The sequence below is a fragment of the Equus przewalskii genome, chromosome 4 (assembly GCF_037783145.1).
Source record: "Equus przewalskii isolate Varuska chromosome 4, EquPr2, whole genome shotgun sequence".
Taxonomy (NCBI): Eukaryota; Metazoa; Chordata; class Mammalia; order Perissodactyla; family Equidae; genus Equus; species Equus przewalskii.
In genome coordinates this window covers 8,982,129-8,995,934 of record NC_091834.1, presented here as the reverse complement: position 1 = coordinate 8,995,934, position 13,806 = coordinate 8,982,129, and the positions used below count along the sequence as shown (strand labels likewise).

Below are 13,806 nucleotides of genomic sequence, written 5' to 3'. Positions count from 1 at the left end.
TGTGCCTTGGTCCCAGCAGTGGTCCAGTAACTCTCTAGTCTCGGGACTTGAAGTCCTGAGTATGAATACAGCAGACCAAAGGCCCCAGAGCACCTGTGAATAGGAAGGAATCGGTTTGTACTCTTCCCTGTGGGTAACAAGCCCTTTTGAAGCCGTGGGGCACAAGCACAGAAGAAAATGTACAAAGACCTCTGCTGTGCACCAGCACAAATTTCTGAAGTCAGTCTTTATCTTCTCGGATCCTTAGTTTCATCAGTGAATAAATTAGGCTCCAACACTCGCCTTGGCTTTCTCCCGGGGCTGTGATGAAGAGCAAATGAAATAATGTCAGCGAAAATACTTACTTTTAAAACTATAACATGAATGTATTTCTCTAAGTATTTATTGTATTTTTTAATATCCTTTCCTAAAGCTCAATAATGTAATATTGAAACAACTGCTCTCATTTACTATTTCTACAGCTAAGAAACAGAGGAGCAGCAATATGGGCAAAGCAAAGCTTTAATATAACCACTGAAGTGAGGTGACCTATTAGCTTTTGATTTTTCTAGAGATCATGGAAAAATGAGAAGTACAGTAAGTCCCACGGTGATGATCATCATAGAGAAGTTCCAGTTCATCATGTGTTTTACTTGGTACCTAATTTCTGAAACAAAAGACTCCCATGGGCTTCTCAGGGCAACAAAGCTGATGAAGACATTTCTGTTAATGCCATTCTACAGCAAATTTCTAATGCTGTTTCTTGGAAATTTCTAGTTTCAATAAAAGCTAAGAATATAACTTCGAAGCACAAATCAATGAAGTAATTTTGAAGAAGATAAAACTAGTGTTTTTAACCGACCTTGGTTGAGAAAGAGTTTAGGATACATACACGGATTTTTTTATGAAAAATGTTTCTTTTCTCATTATTACCTCATTGATTCATGATAATGGAGTTTTATTTATCTTTTAATAAATAAATCACTGTTATGGAAAAGAAATAAATTTAAGATACATCAAAGTCAGTTTTTGAAGATATTTTAACATCTAAACATGATTATGCTGTTTCATTCTTGGAATTTTTTCCAAATCTTATTGGTTCAAACCCAGTTTTACAGCCACCAACAAAAGAACTCATTGTGTGCAATAAATTGCCTACCAGAACCTTATCTATATGGACAAGAACACATCTTTTAGAAAAAGGATTAACTAAAACAATGGTTTCGACTGTTTTCCTCCATCCAAGAGTCAATTATCTTTAAAAATTTTTTATCTTTGTATGTTTTCCTTCTTTTATTTTTTACAGTGGAGATAAATCTCACTCCAGATTGTATAGATTCAGAGAAGTATAATTGTGTCTTGGCCTACCTTTCTATCTTTGGAAAGAATTGCACTGAAATGCTGAGCTCTTGTAATAGAAAGTTCATTTGCTGGGAATATTTAACATATTTGGAACAGAAAATGTTTTTAGTGTCCACAATGGTGAAATTATGTCGTTTCTCTATAGATTATTTTCCATTTCTATGGGTTATTTTTACGAAGTACATTCCACATGCTCTATCTCACTGAATCCGCCACAACGATCGTTTGAATGCTGGCTCTGCCCTCGCTGGTATGACTCCCAGCAAGTTCCTTATTCTTCCAGCCTTATTCCTCCTTTGTAACAAGGAGTCTTCCAAAACACAACCAACATCAGTGTCACTGTAGCACTAAATGAGATAACACGTGCGAAGCATTTAATAGTGCCTGCCACAGTAATAATCACTCGATAGCCATTAGCTTTTGCTCATATTGTTGCCACGTCCACAAACACCACAACTCCAGAGAATCAGGTGCATGAGTTGAGGATCTGGGAATATGCATGCTCTGGAAAGGTCTGCATGCTTCTGTTGCTTTGATGGGAAATTTTCCTAAACCAGATTCTTTCAAGCGTGAGATTCTGTTGTGGAGTCTAAGAGTTGATGAGTGGATTTTGGTAGCAACTCTTCATGTCAACAGCATGTGCTGAAGACTATAGAGAAGCCATATTCCGGTTATTTTTCCATTCGACAAGTCCTTCTCCAACACCTCCTTTGAGGCAGGCATTGAGTGGGAGCTATGAATACAGAAGGAAAACAAGATAGTCTTGGATATTATCGTCAGGTTGTGATAAAGAAGAAAAAAATGTATTCTTCATGAAGGTCAACATCTTCCTATGCAGAAGCACAATATATGAATTAGATGTGCTTTACTGCATAGAATGAGAGAAACTATGCCCGGATTTGTAGGGCCCATATTTTTAAGGACAGTCTTTCTGTCAGCGAAGTATATGTGCGTGTATGTGTGGTTGTACATTCACGTGTACACATATAAACACATACAACACACCCTCCAATAATGGACCTGAATAATTGACTAGTTCTTGCTCTCATTTCTTCCAGTTGACGTTGCTCCTGATTCTCCAACAGCTTCCCCAACAGAGCAAAGTAGTAAGTTTGCATATATGCTTGCCTTCACATCATGCTGTAGCATTTCCTTTCCTCCTGATCAAATTACATTTTGAACTTCCCTGATTTGTAGTAGACAAGACTAATTATTCCTGGAATTGTAGGGTTCATATTTTTAATGAGTATCTCCCCCGTGTCTTTTAGTAGATTTTATGTCGGTGTGTATACACACACACATACATCTGCATATATATCACATGTAAAATAATAGGCGTGAGCAATTGACTAACACTTGCTCTCATTTCTTCTAGACGTCACTGCTGTTACTTCTAGAAGAGCTTGTCTGAAAGATGAAAGTAAGTTTTTGTACATCTTTGCCTTTATGTCATGTGACAGCAGTTTTTTCCTCTGGCTACACGTCACTTTTGTAATTTCTTGGTTCAAGGAAGAAACAGTAGAATGGTGGGATGATGCAGAATAGACTGAGTGATATTTTAAATCAATCCATCATTTCCTAGGTGTCTTCTTTACACAGTAAATATTGGTTTAGGGATGAGACGACTATAAATTAAAGGGTGCAGTGATAGGCGCTGAATTATTTCCACAATGGATTTAATTCATTTGTGCAGCTTTTATTTCTGAGAAATGAGGAATATGTGATATCAGGGTGCTTCAAGATTTTTTTTTTAAGTCTTTGGTCCTTGCAAGTAGCTAATGACATTAGGTGACATGTACTGAGATCTTCCTCTACAGAAGGCATTATGGTGGGTTTGGCATGCATTTTCTTGTTTAATGCTTATCATACTCCTGTGAAGTGGTACAATAATTTTTTTCCCATTTCACAGATGAAAGCAAAGACCCAAAATTAATTGAGTCTGTGGCACCATGCCACGCAGCTGGAGCTGGGGTTTCAACACGGCCCTTTGAATCAAGAGTTCATACACTTACTCAGTTCTCTCTTCTTCCTCTAAGATATAGTTCTAGAGCAATAAACCCCCAAGTCAAGGCCCTGAGACGTGATGGACACATGGTGGGGGTTGGGTAAGGGCATGGCTTTTGCTGTCTCACAGGCTGGACTTGAACCCCAGTTGTTTTAATGGTTAGTTGCATCAATATAGGAAAATTAATTACATTTTCTGAGCGACACTTTCCTTGTCTGCCAACCAGAATTAATTACAACTGGCTTAGTTATTGAAGGGATAAGTTCACCTATGTGGAAGATCTAGGATTGGGTTTCTCATTTAGCCAGCACAGTCCTTGTCTTGGGCCCTTTCTCCTTATATGTGTACAAGGAAAGTGACTAGAATCACCAGTCGCTGGTGCTCTAGCCCTGCTGATCTTTCCTCCATTTCCAAAATCAAGGGGGCTCTGGGCCTCAGCTAACACCTTACCTGACTAAGGGCAAGGAGTTATGAGCACATCTCCTCTGAGATCCCTTTCCACAACAAGTGCTAATGATTCTGGCGTTCTGATTCTTGAAGATAAAACATGTGAAAGGGGAATTTCCACAGGAAGAGATTCGGCCTTGTTCATTGAATAGTCAGTCTGGCTCACCACCATTGTCATTACTTACTTCTTGACGTCATATATTTCTTGCCAAACTTCGAAGGATATTAAGTGCAATTATCCTATGCCACAATGAGAGACATTTAGGAAGGACAGGTGAGTGAGCCATGATCTCCTAAAGTTTTGGAGAATTTGGATTAACCACTCTCTTCTGCTTTATATAATACTAATTACATATAAACAATTGTATGATGTTCTAAATGAATTTAGAAAAGGTTGTTGATTGACATGACCTGGTGAGTGGCTCCTCAGTTGCCTTGTTGTTGTCTGTGGTGGTTATGTTGGTAGGTAGACGTTTACTTTTGGGTTCTGGTGGTGCAGGGTATGACTACAAGGTAGGCCATTTGAAATAAATAACTGTCACCAGCCTCCCATTAATATGACCTCTCTTTCAAAAGAACAGGCGAAACTAATCATCTGACTTCTCTTAGACCCCCTGCAGCTCACCAGCACCTTGGCCTATTACAGCTACCTCCTGCTCCTCCTCGTGAGCGCAGTCTACTTTGTCATCATCACCATCTGTCTGTGCAGGAGAACAGCCGTCTCTGGCAATGGAAAGAATTCATAACAGATGGGGGGACAAAGAAGTCAACTTTTGTTCATCATTTATTGTCCCTAGAAGTGTCTACTGCGAATCTACCTTGGCTTTCTCTCTGGGTTTGGGTTATTCCAGTTCAAAAGTGTGCTTTGCTGTTATGCCATTATTGTGTAATGGTTTTTCAAAACGCTGGGCAAATAGAAATTTTTTTCTATAACAGCAATGAACTCTGCCATTACTCAGGGGCAGGGCCATGGGGTCGTCCTTTAGCACCACTCTCTCCATGACCTCCATCAGCTCCTCCAGCAAACTGAATGACCATGCCTTCTGAGTACAGACAACATGCAACTCTACTCACATCCCTTAGGGCCATTTAACCAGATGACCACCTTGGAGCCTTCCATTTTACACACGCAGAAGTCACCATCATTGTCACTTGAATTCTATACTTCGTTTTTCATAATGGGCACAATAAAAAAAAGGAAAACTCTACATTTGTCTCTGTCTACTTTAATTTGATGCAATCTAACTGAAAGTCTGGGGTAAGAAGCAACATGACACCTGAACCATCAAATCCAGCATTGGGTGTGATGATGGTCAATACCACAGTTCCAATTCTTTCCTAGATGGTGGTCATGACACTTTCTTTGGGGCACTGGCTCCAAGAGGAGCCACAGTCAAATGAAGGCACCGAGGTCACTTCTCTTTCAAAGGCCATCAGATTCACATTTATTTGGTTTGGGACATTCTCATGGTGTCAGTAGAACATCTAGCATGACTTGCACTGTGTGTGCTCAGCTCTACACTAATGTTTCACAAGCACCGTGTTTCCTGCTCCTCACAATAACCACATGAGACCTGCACTCACACCAAGAGGCATCGCAGTGGAGGGATTAAGCCCCTGCACTCTGAACCCAGAGTGTCTGGGTTTGAATCCTTGGTCTAGTATGAGAATCTGTGTGACCTCAGCCAAACTATTTGAACTCTCTGTGCCATAATTTCCTGCATGTGCCCCATCTCCTGGAGTTGTGTGGATTAAGTGAGTTAATAACGCCTCGTACTCGCCAGTCCTCAACAACATTACCAACCACTGTTGGCAGTTCTACTTTTGAATAGAGGATACTACACAACACAGAAACACTGATAGTCATTTGTAATCTTATTTCCCCACAGAGAGGTTAGCTGTGGGCAGAATAGAGACTCTGCATTTTTACTGTGTACCAGGAAATCTCGTTAATCCTCAAAGAGCCCCCTGAAGTAGGTACAATTATAATCCACAGTGTAGATATTGGAGAAATTAATTTCTCTGCTCAAGGTCACTATTTTGTAAGTAATAGTCATTTAAAGCCAGGTCTCTCTGAACTCAGAGCCAGTATTTCATACCTATTATCAGTTGGCTTTCCCTTCAACCACTGTCAACTGGGAAAAACAAAACAAAACAAAACATGCACTGTTTCTTTACAAAAAGCATCCTCCAAGGAGTCAGTGAGAATTTTTTTAGGGATTTGCGGGAACATCTTTGTTTTTTACTCATGTTTATATGCTGTTATTACAATAATTGCTACCTTTGTTGTCAGCATTAAGGAAATCCTACTTTATTCTGTGAGTGTGTGTCCTAGATTTGCAACTGCTTTTTTGGGGGCTGCTAATGAAATGGACTGAGAGTCTTGGACAGAGCAGGCCCATTGCTGGTGCTCTCTGGGTGTACCCTTCTGACACCCCGCCTCCTCCCCTAGACTGGATGGGCTCAGAGGAACTCACAATCACCTGTGGAAGCCTCTGGTAGGTGCAAGTGAATTTCTGAGGTTGGAGGTTGGTTATACATCCTTTTTGGTCCAGTAATTTTCCACAACAGTATGAACACCACATGGTGTGTTGGAAGAAACACTTGCCCAGAGTTCACACCTCACACTCCATAGTTAGAGCCTCAGTACCTATGTCTGGCTCTAACTAGCTGTGTCACTTATTCTTGACCAAGTCACATTGCTTAAATTTACCCAGCTTTAGAAGAATGTGTTCAAATTAAATAATTTCAGGTTTCTAGTGCTATTTACAAATTCAATTATTAACATCCTAATGAAGTAATAATAGCAAATGCTGGTATGGTGCTTACTGGTACTGGTCTAAGTACACATTAACTGACTTAACTCTCACAAGAAACCTTTGAGATATATACAGTTATCTCTGTTTTATAGATGGGGAATCAGGCAGATAGGGGATAAAGAATGTCCCCATAGTTAGCCAGCTGAGAAACAGAGCTGGGATTTGAACCGAAGCAGCCCGGCTGCAGGAGTGCTGCTCATAACTTCTCCATTAGATGCTACTAGAGTAGAAATAGGTAACTTTGAGTTACAGTTAAAGCAGGAACATTTCCTTCTTTATTAGGCTAAGAGCTGGTGACGAGAACTGCCAAGTAAACCTGTCCACACTTCCCCTCCTTGCTCCTATGTTGTTCCTACAATTCAAGGGTCACGGTCAACAGGCCACACAATTTCTATGCTGGGAAGACTTTTATACGCAGACCTCCACCCACCCATAGGACTTCTGTGATTAAAGTCCAGGCACTGTGTTGGATAAAATGAATACCAGAACAACAGGATGCATCCACAGGTGTGCAATGGAAAACTAGGCAAAGATTTACACAATTCCACATAAAAACACTCGCGTCTCAATATCTTTATAGAGTCTCCATACACTTCTCAGCTGTAACAAAGGGAAACCTCAAGGAAGCAATTCTGAAAATTTCCCCATTACAACTTCTCCCTACTGTTTGGAATATTTTTCTTCAAAGACTTCAATTTTTGAAGGCTGCTGTCAATCAAGCAGGTCACAATTGAGTAATATTTGATGTTCCCTTTCATATCACTCAAGGTTCCATACAACTGCAAATTTGAAAATGTAAGTAACAAGAGATAAAGAGAGATGCTATACAAACATGCACCATTCACACACAGGCCAGAAACTTAACATTTTCATTAGCCGTGAAATCTTATATGGGTAAATTCATGGACTCTGTCATGTTCTGTTATTCTATTTTTTGTTTGCTTGCTGTCTTTTGTTTTGTTTGAATAAAGCAAGTACCTACCACTTAGTGAGCATCGAGAATTCTGCTGGGCAGTTGGCATGCTTTATGTCTAATGTTCTCACTGTACCACACATGAGTATCATGCTCATCTCACTGATGAGAAGACTAGGTCCCAGAGAAGCTAAGAGATATGCCTGAGATTAAACATGGAGTAATGCCCGAGTCCACATGACTCCAGGTCTGCCTGACTCAAGACCTCCTTCTCTATCCATTATTCTAGTGGCTCTCCTCCTGGGAGCCCTTAAAAACCACTGAGGCCCCGCCTTCCTCAAAGGCCATGCAGAGGACTTTTAAAAAAACCTCCGTCAGTAATTCTCATGTGCATTGGGGTGGAGGCCAGCAAGTGACTGAAAGAGCTCCTGAGCTCCAGCGCTGCTGTCCCAGATCACATGCAGTGAGGAGCCGTCACAGAGTCCATCACACAAGGGAAAATGTGCTGCAGCCAGGAAAGTGTTCTCACCATTCCTCCCATAGATTTCCTAAGGAAACGAAAGGTATGAACTAAGATTTATGTGCAAGGATGTTCACTCAGTGTGGCACCATTTATAGCAGCTCCAAATTAAGCCAAATGCCTACAATAATGCCCAATAAGAAACTAAAAAATAAACTAAAAGATGTCGTATTGTCTACTATGCATCTTCAAAAGATGTAGATTGTTTAAAGAAATGTAAAATTAATCACAAAGTGTCAAAAAAATATTACGTATAGCATGACCCTATACAAATTATTAGAAAATATCGTAACATAGTTCAAAAATCAAAACACTCTAAGGGCCGACCCACTTGTGCAGTGGTTAGGTTCGCACGTTCTGCTTCGGTGGCCTGGGGTTCACTGGTTTGGTGCAGACACGGCACCGCTTGGCAAGCCATGCTGTGGTAGCCGTCCCACGTATAGAAGAAGATGGGCAAGAATGTTAGCTCAAGGCCGGTCTTCCTCAGCAAAAAGAGGAGGATTGGCAGCAGATGTTAGCTCAGGGCTAATCTTCCTCAAAAAAAATAATTAATTACTTAATTAATTTAAAAATTTAAAAGAAAATCGAAACACTCTAAAAAATGCATCTAGAGATCTTGCTTCAACCGCTGTCTCTCCCTCTCCCAATTCTTATAGGTAATACTTTTGTTTCTGTACATCCTTCTGGTTTTTATTTATGGAAATATGAATGTATATGTAACATATATACACATGGATATACATATGCATATTCTCATTTCTTCTCTTCCTACATAGAAGTAGTATATGATATACATTATTCTGCACTTGTCTTTTCCCTTAAAAGTTCTAGAGCTCTTTTGATGTCAGTGAAGAGTGATGGACAGATGGCTGCGTGATATTTCACTGGTGAATGGACAATACTTTATTAAATCAGTTCCCTATGATAGCCCATTGGCTCATTTTCAATCTTCTGCTACTGTAAGAAATGCTGGAACTATAACAGCATTTCCTATCATTTTGAATGTGTGCATTGGTCATTTTGGTAGGTATTGCCAAATCAACCAAGATGTAAAGAGAGCATTGTGTTGTACTTCTATCGAAGTGTCAGTGAATGCCAAGAGAGTGCCTCAGGACTTTCTAGTCTACAGGTGAAAAATAGACTCATTGCAGTTTTAATTTTTTCCTCTTACTATGAGTGACAAGAAGCATCTTTTCTTATACCAGCAGTCTAAATTTCTTTTTCTGTGAAATATTTTTCATGTCGTTTGGCCATTTTTTCCATTAAGTAACAATACCAACATGTATGACACTCATTTATATGTGTCTCTGCATTTCTACAGGCATATTCATAAAACAACATGTTCAATGTATGGTAGGAAGGTGCAAAAGTGATAAGAGATTCTATATTTTCCTGTTTTCTCTGCAAACACTTTTAAAGCAAAAACTTATTTATATTAAAATTGAAACATCTCAATTAAAATTTGGAAAAATTGTTATTGATTCTTTACAATCAGCTTCAGTTTCTGTGAAACACCTTCTTTTGAAAGCCGAGTAGAAGTTCCCATTGGGAAACAAAGTAAGACTCACATGATACAAGAAAGATTAAATTTAATTAGATCTACTCCTTGATTCTCATGAATCTGATCAGATTCTCTAGGCCCAATCCCTGGCCCTCTCCTTAGAGACCTGGAACTATATCTACTTTGGGAAAGAGTAGAAGCAAACAAGGGAAACTTGCAAATCACTGAAAGCTTTGTGCAGCTGATGTCACTGCCAGGCACTACTAGGCAGCGTCTCCTGTGGCTTCCAACTTCTGAGCAACTTCCTCCTGCACTGGGCCTGGGCTGCCCTGAACGAGGCGGCACAGAGAGGGAGAGCACAGGTGGTGGAGGTGACAGCCTGGGTGGCGGGAGGGGGCTAGTGTGGCTGCTGGTGTGTTACTTTCTCAGCTTTCTTTTATGCACATGCTCTGTCAAATGTGGTTGATTCGTGGAAAATGCTCAAACTTAAACTGGCACCTACAGGTTAGGGTTGTGCATGCAGTGGATAGGGTGTCATAAGATAAATTAAGGACAGTTAAACCACAACCAACTTTGCTCACTTTCAAAAGGTCATGGCTAATGGGAGGAAAATATCCATCTACACACACTTGTGATTGCAGTCAAACATACTCTTAGGCTGGGGCTGTGGTAGGGGGTGCCCTGCTTTTTATACACAGAGTTTACTCCAATTAGCTACAGTGTGAGGCTAGAATCTTACTCCCAGGGCTGTTAGATGCTGCATCTCAGTCCACTCTCATGACCCTGTTCTGAAGGAAAGAGCAGACAGGACACCTTGGAGCACGAACTTCATCCTAACAGTCCACCAAGTATCTGAGCTCTTCCATGGTATTTGACTTACTGAGGCTGGTAACTTTTGGTTTCATTTTCTCAGTGTAGATGAGGTGACACAGATCTGTGTCCCTGAACCCGGTAGCGCAGAATGACTGTAGATGTGGGCAACAATGATGAGCCTTTTCCCTCACAAGAACACAGAGATACAGAAGCCCTGAGTTCAACTGTGTAATTGAATGTCATATAAGGGATCATATAAGTCCCTCTAATGAGTCCCTCTAATAAGCCTGAACAAGGCTTAACAGAGGACATTGACATCAGATCAAAGTGTGATAGGGCTCAATTAGAGGAGGTCTGTTCAGCAACGTGAGCATAAACAGCAAATGTCCCCACCCGCACCCACCCAAGCATGGGAGAGAGTGGGTTCCCAGGCCACTAATTCAATCTCTCCATCCCAGGGAATGTAGAGCTCTATTGTTGAGATCAATGCTGTAGGCTTTCTCAGTCTGACATCACGGCACATTCAATTCATAGACTTCATTCTTCTTGGTCTGTGCTCTGAGAGCCAACTTCTGGGTGAGCTTTGACTTCCTATGAGGATTGGCTGCATCTGCTGCTTGAGCCCAGCATGCCTGGAGGAGAGCTCTTTCTCAGGTTAAATTAATACGCTGATGTCCAGCTTAGGCATCACCTGTGGGCCTGGGCACCCACTTTCTTGGTGTATATGTGACTCTACTCCTGAGACAGGACATTCTCACTGTTGTAACACTGTTGCATTGCTGAGATTTTAGTCACAAGGCAGACCCTGGAGCTGATCCTTATCCCTTTCTCCTCTATTAGAAGCTCTTTCTCATTAGGACCCGGTCTCCTTAAGAGACTCCCAGTGGCATTTCTGTCATTTGGCCATTCTTAGAATAAGCACACGTGGAGTTGATTAGATTTGCACAAATGGCCACTTTTCCGCCCAAACCAGCACCATTCCCACTACACACAATTGAGTTTTTTTTTAATGACTCAGTGGATAATGAAAGAAAACTAAGAGCCAAGCTGCCTTCCTGTGAAGCACTGAGGTAAATATTCAAGTTTGAAAAAATAGCTCACCATATGATTTAGTGCATTTTAATTCAAACTAGCTAAACACAAAGGGAAAATGATGGCAATGATTTCATAGTATGGGTTCAAAATAAGAGTGCTCAGAATATTTCAGAACCATACTTCTGGGAGAAATATAGCATTTCATGATAAAATTAACACAAAACATCTGGTGAGTTTTTATATGTATCAAAATCCCTCCTTCCACCTTTTTGCAATTCCAACACTTTCAGCCAAATACATAATGCAAAACAAGGAAAATAAAACTAGTGATTTTGATATGCTGGACTTTATTCTTTTTAAATTGTACAAAAAGCACATGTGCATGTGTTAAAAAACACAAGGGAAATGTCAGGTGTTAAAAAAGAAATACAAAAGAAATCTGAGACAAGAAACAAAAAATGTCCATTCTGCAACTCAGAAAGATACCTTGCTTACTGAAAAAGTGTTATTCCAATATATTGAGAAGTCATTCGATTAGGAATGCAGCACAAGCCTTTTCTGCAACTATTCATTAATAGATCAGATTCAGTCTCACCAAATAAAAGATGGATAATTCCACTATCTTCCCAGCCACAGGCAGGCTACGAAATGTATAAGGATGTGGGACAGTGTCTGTGAGGTATTCCAATAAATAAATCCTTTATTAGCCGTTCAGTGAAGTCAGCAGTGGATGTCAGCATTTCAACCTTCAATAGGGAGATCCCGTCTTGTCCATTTTTTCCTCTGGTGACTCTCAGTGAGGGTTCTTCACACTAGAAAAGAGAAAACACAAAAACATTTGAGATGTAGTGTAAAGGTCAAATGCCACATTGCCTTATGAATTCATAACAACCTCTGTGTCCTGAAGAAGAGCTGTGCTACAGACACTTGAAGGACCTGGCTGTGGCCACACAGAATCTATTTAAGGCGTTTCAGGAGAGGGTCTGCTGTTCACACGCTCACACTGTTGCCTCACGTCAACCACTGCTGCGGAAAGAAGGGGCCGCAGCGTGTCGGGTGCTTCTGCTGCGGGCACGGGGCCTCCACCCACCACGACTCCGGCCGCCTCTGCTTCTCCACGACTCCGAGTCCATCCACGACCTCTCCCTTCTGTGACTGAAACCATTAGGCAGAGTCGCTGCTGCTACAGTTGACTTCAGTTCATTTGCTTGTGTCTCTGAGGATGAGCTGTTTCCTGTGATGACCTGAAGGGGTTCACCCACGTGCCCACCTTGAGGCCCAGCACGAGCTGCTGCTCTGACGATCACATCCTGCATCTCTGAGGCTCCAGAGCACTTGAGAGACATCCCAGTGCAGGGCTGGAGCGGACCCTGGAGCCACACTGGGTGGGCCTGTGTCCTGGCTCTGCCACTTGTTCGCTGTGTGACCTTGGGCAAGTTACTCACCCACTCTAGTCTCACTCGCCTCAGGTATAAATGGAGACAATAACCACATCTCATAGGACTGCGACCCTCACAGCTCACTAAGTTAGGGTTTGTGGATAAACAACGTCTGAGATGGAGACATTCTGACTAAGTCAATAATAATGAACTCATGCTGATTATTTAGAAATTTGGGACTCTGAAGCATTTTTAATACTTCACAAATTTATACCTATGCAGAAAATGTTAAGAAATGTGACATTAACAAAATATGAATGATAAATTCAAGTAAATATGACAAATCTGGTTATATACTCACACTCTTATTCTTTGAATTTTCTTTGAATCTACTCAAAGAAAATGCTCCATGTTTAACTACTTTGTTGTTATAGTTTCATTTTCAAGGACTCACTTTAACAAAGTAGCACTCATAGTTCTAAAAGTAGTTTTTCACTGTCCTGCTTTTCTTCAGATCCTACATGGTAGGGAAGGGGAAGGAGAAAAAGCATCGCATTCCAGTAAAGTGAGAAACAAGTTCTTCAAAATTACAACATATATCCATAAAATTTTAAATGAGAGAGTCGTATGTTGAATCCTCAGAGATTTAGCTTAACAAAGCTGTTAATGTAAGATAAAGTTTTACTTTATTTATTGTAGGATGAAAGTGTTTAAAATAGGATCTATAAGTCACAACAATCTGTCAAAATGTATTCACCTATGTAATTGTAAAATTATTCATACAGATCAAGAATTCCTATCCACTGCTATTCCTCCTGCACGTCTTTGCTAACAAGCTTGCATGTGTTTCTCAACCGCTAATAACTTTGAGTTTTGGTACAAATAATTTTATCTCTGTATTTTCAAAATTGCTGTCCCCAGTGACTGAGAGAGCTAAGAGGGCTTCCTAATGCCGAGAGCGATGCCACAAGGTCATTCTTGTGACTCTTGCCAGTGACCACTGCTACAATCAATACAATACTTCAAAATTTAT

At 40.6% G+C, this 13,806-nt stretch overlaps 1 protein-coding gene, 1 long non-coding RNA gene and 1 gene segment (V, D, J or C); 2 read left to right on the top strand and 1 right to left on the bottom strand.

The window, feature by feature from the left end:
* The window catches only part of LOC103562134 (T-cell receptor gamma chain C region C10.5-like), a 39,490-nt gene extending 34,489 nt beyond the window's left edge, over positions 1-5,001 (top strand). Inside the window, 3 exon segments of the C gene segment in view lie at positions 2,400-2,447; positions 2,717-2,761; positions 4,403-5,001. Of these exon segments, the coding sequence occupies positions 2,400-2,447; positions 2,717-2,761; positions 4,403-4,539 (230 nt within the window).
* The window catches only part of LOC103545034 (platelet binding protein GspB-like), a 476,815-nt gene that overhangs the window by 216,540 nt on the left and 246,469 nt on the right, over positions 1-13,806 (top strand). The gene's annotated exons all lie outside the window — the stretch shown is intronic.
* Positions 11,725-13,806, bottom strand: part of LOC139082756 (uncharacterized) — a 178,916-nt gene continuing 176,834 nt past the window's right edge. The window contains exon 2 of the long non-coding RNA XR_011538961.1: positions 11,725-12,206. This is a non-coding gene — a long non-coding RNA (uncharacterized lncRNA). The remainder of the gene's footprint in view (positions 12,207-13,806) is intronic.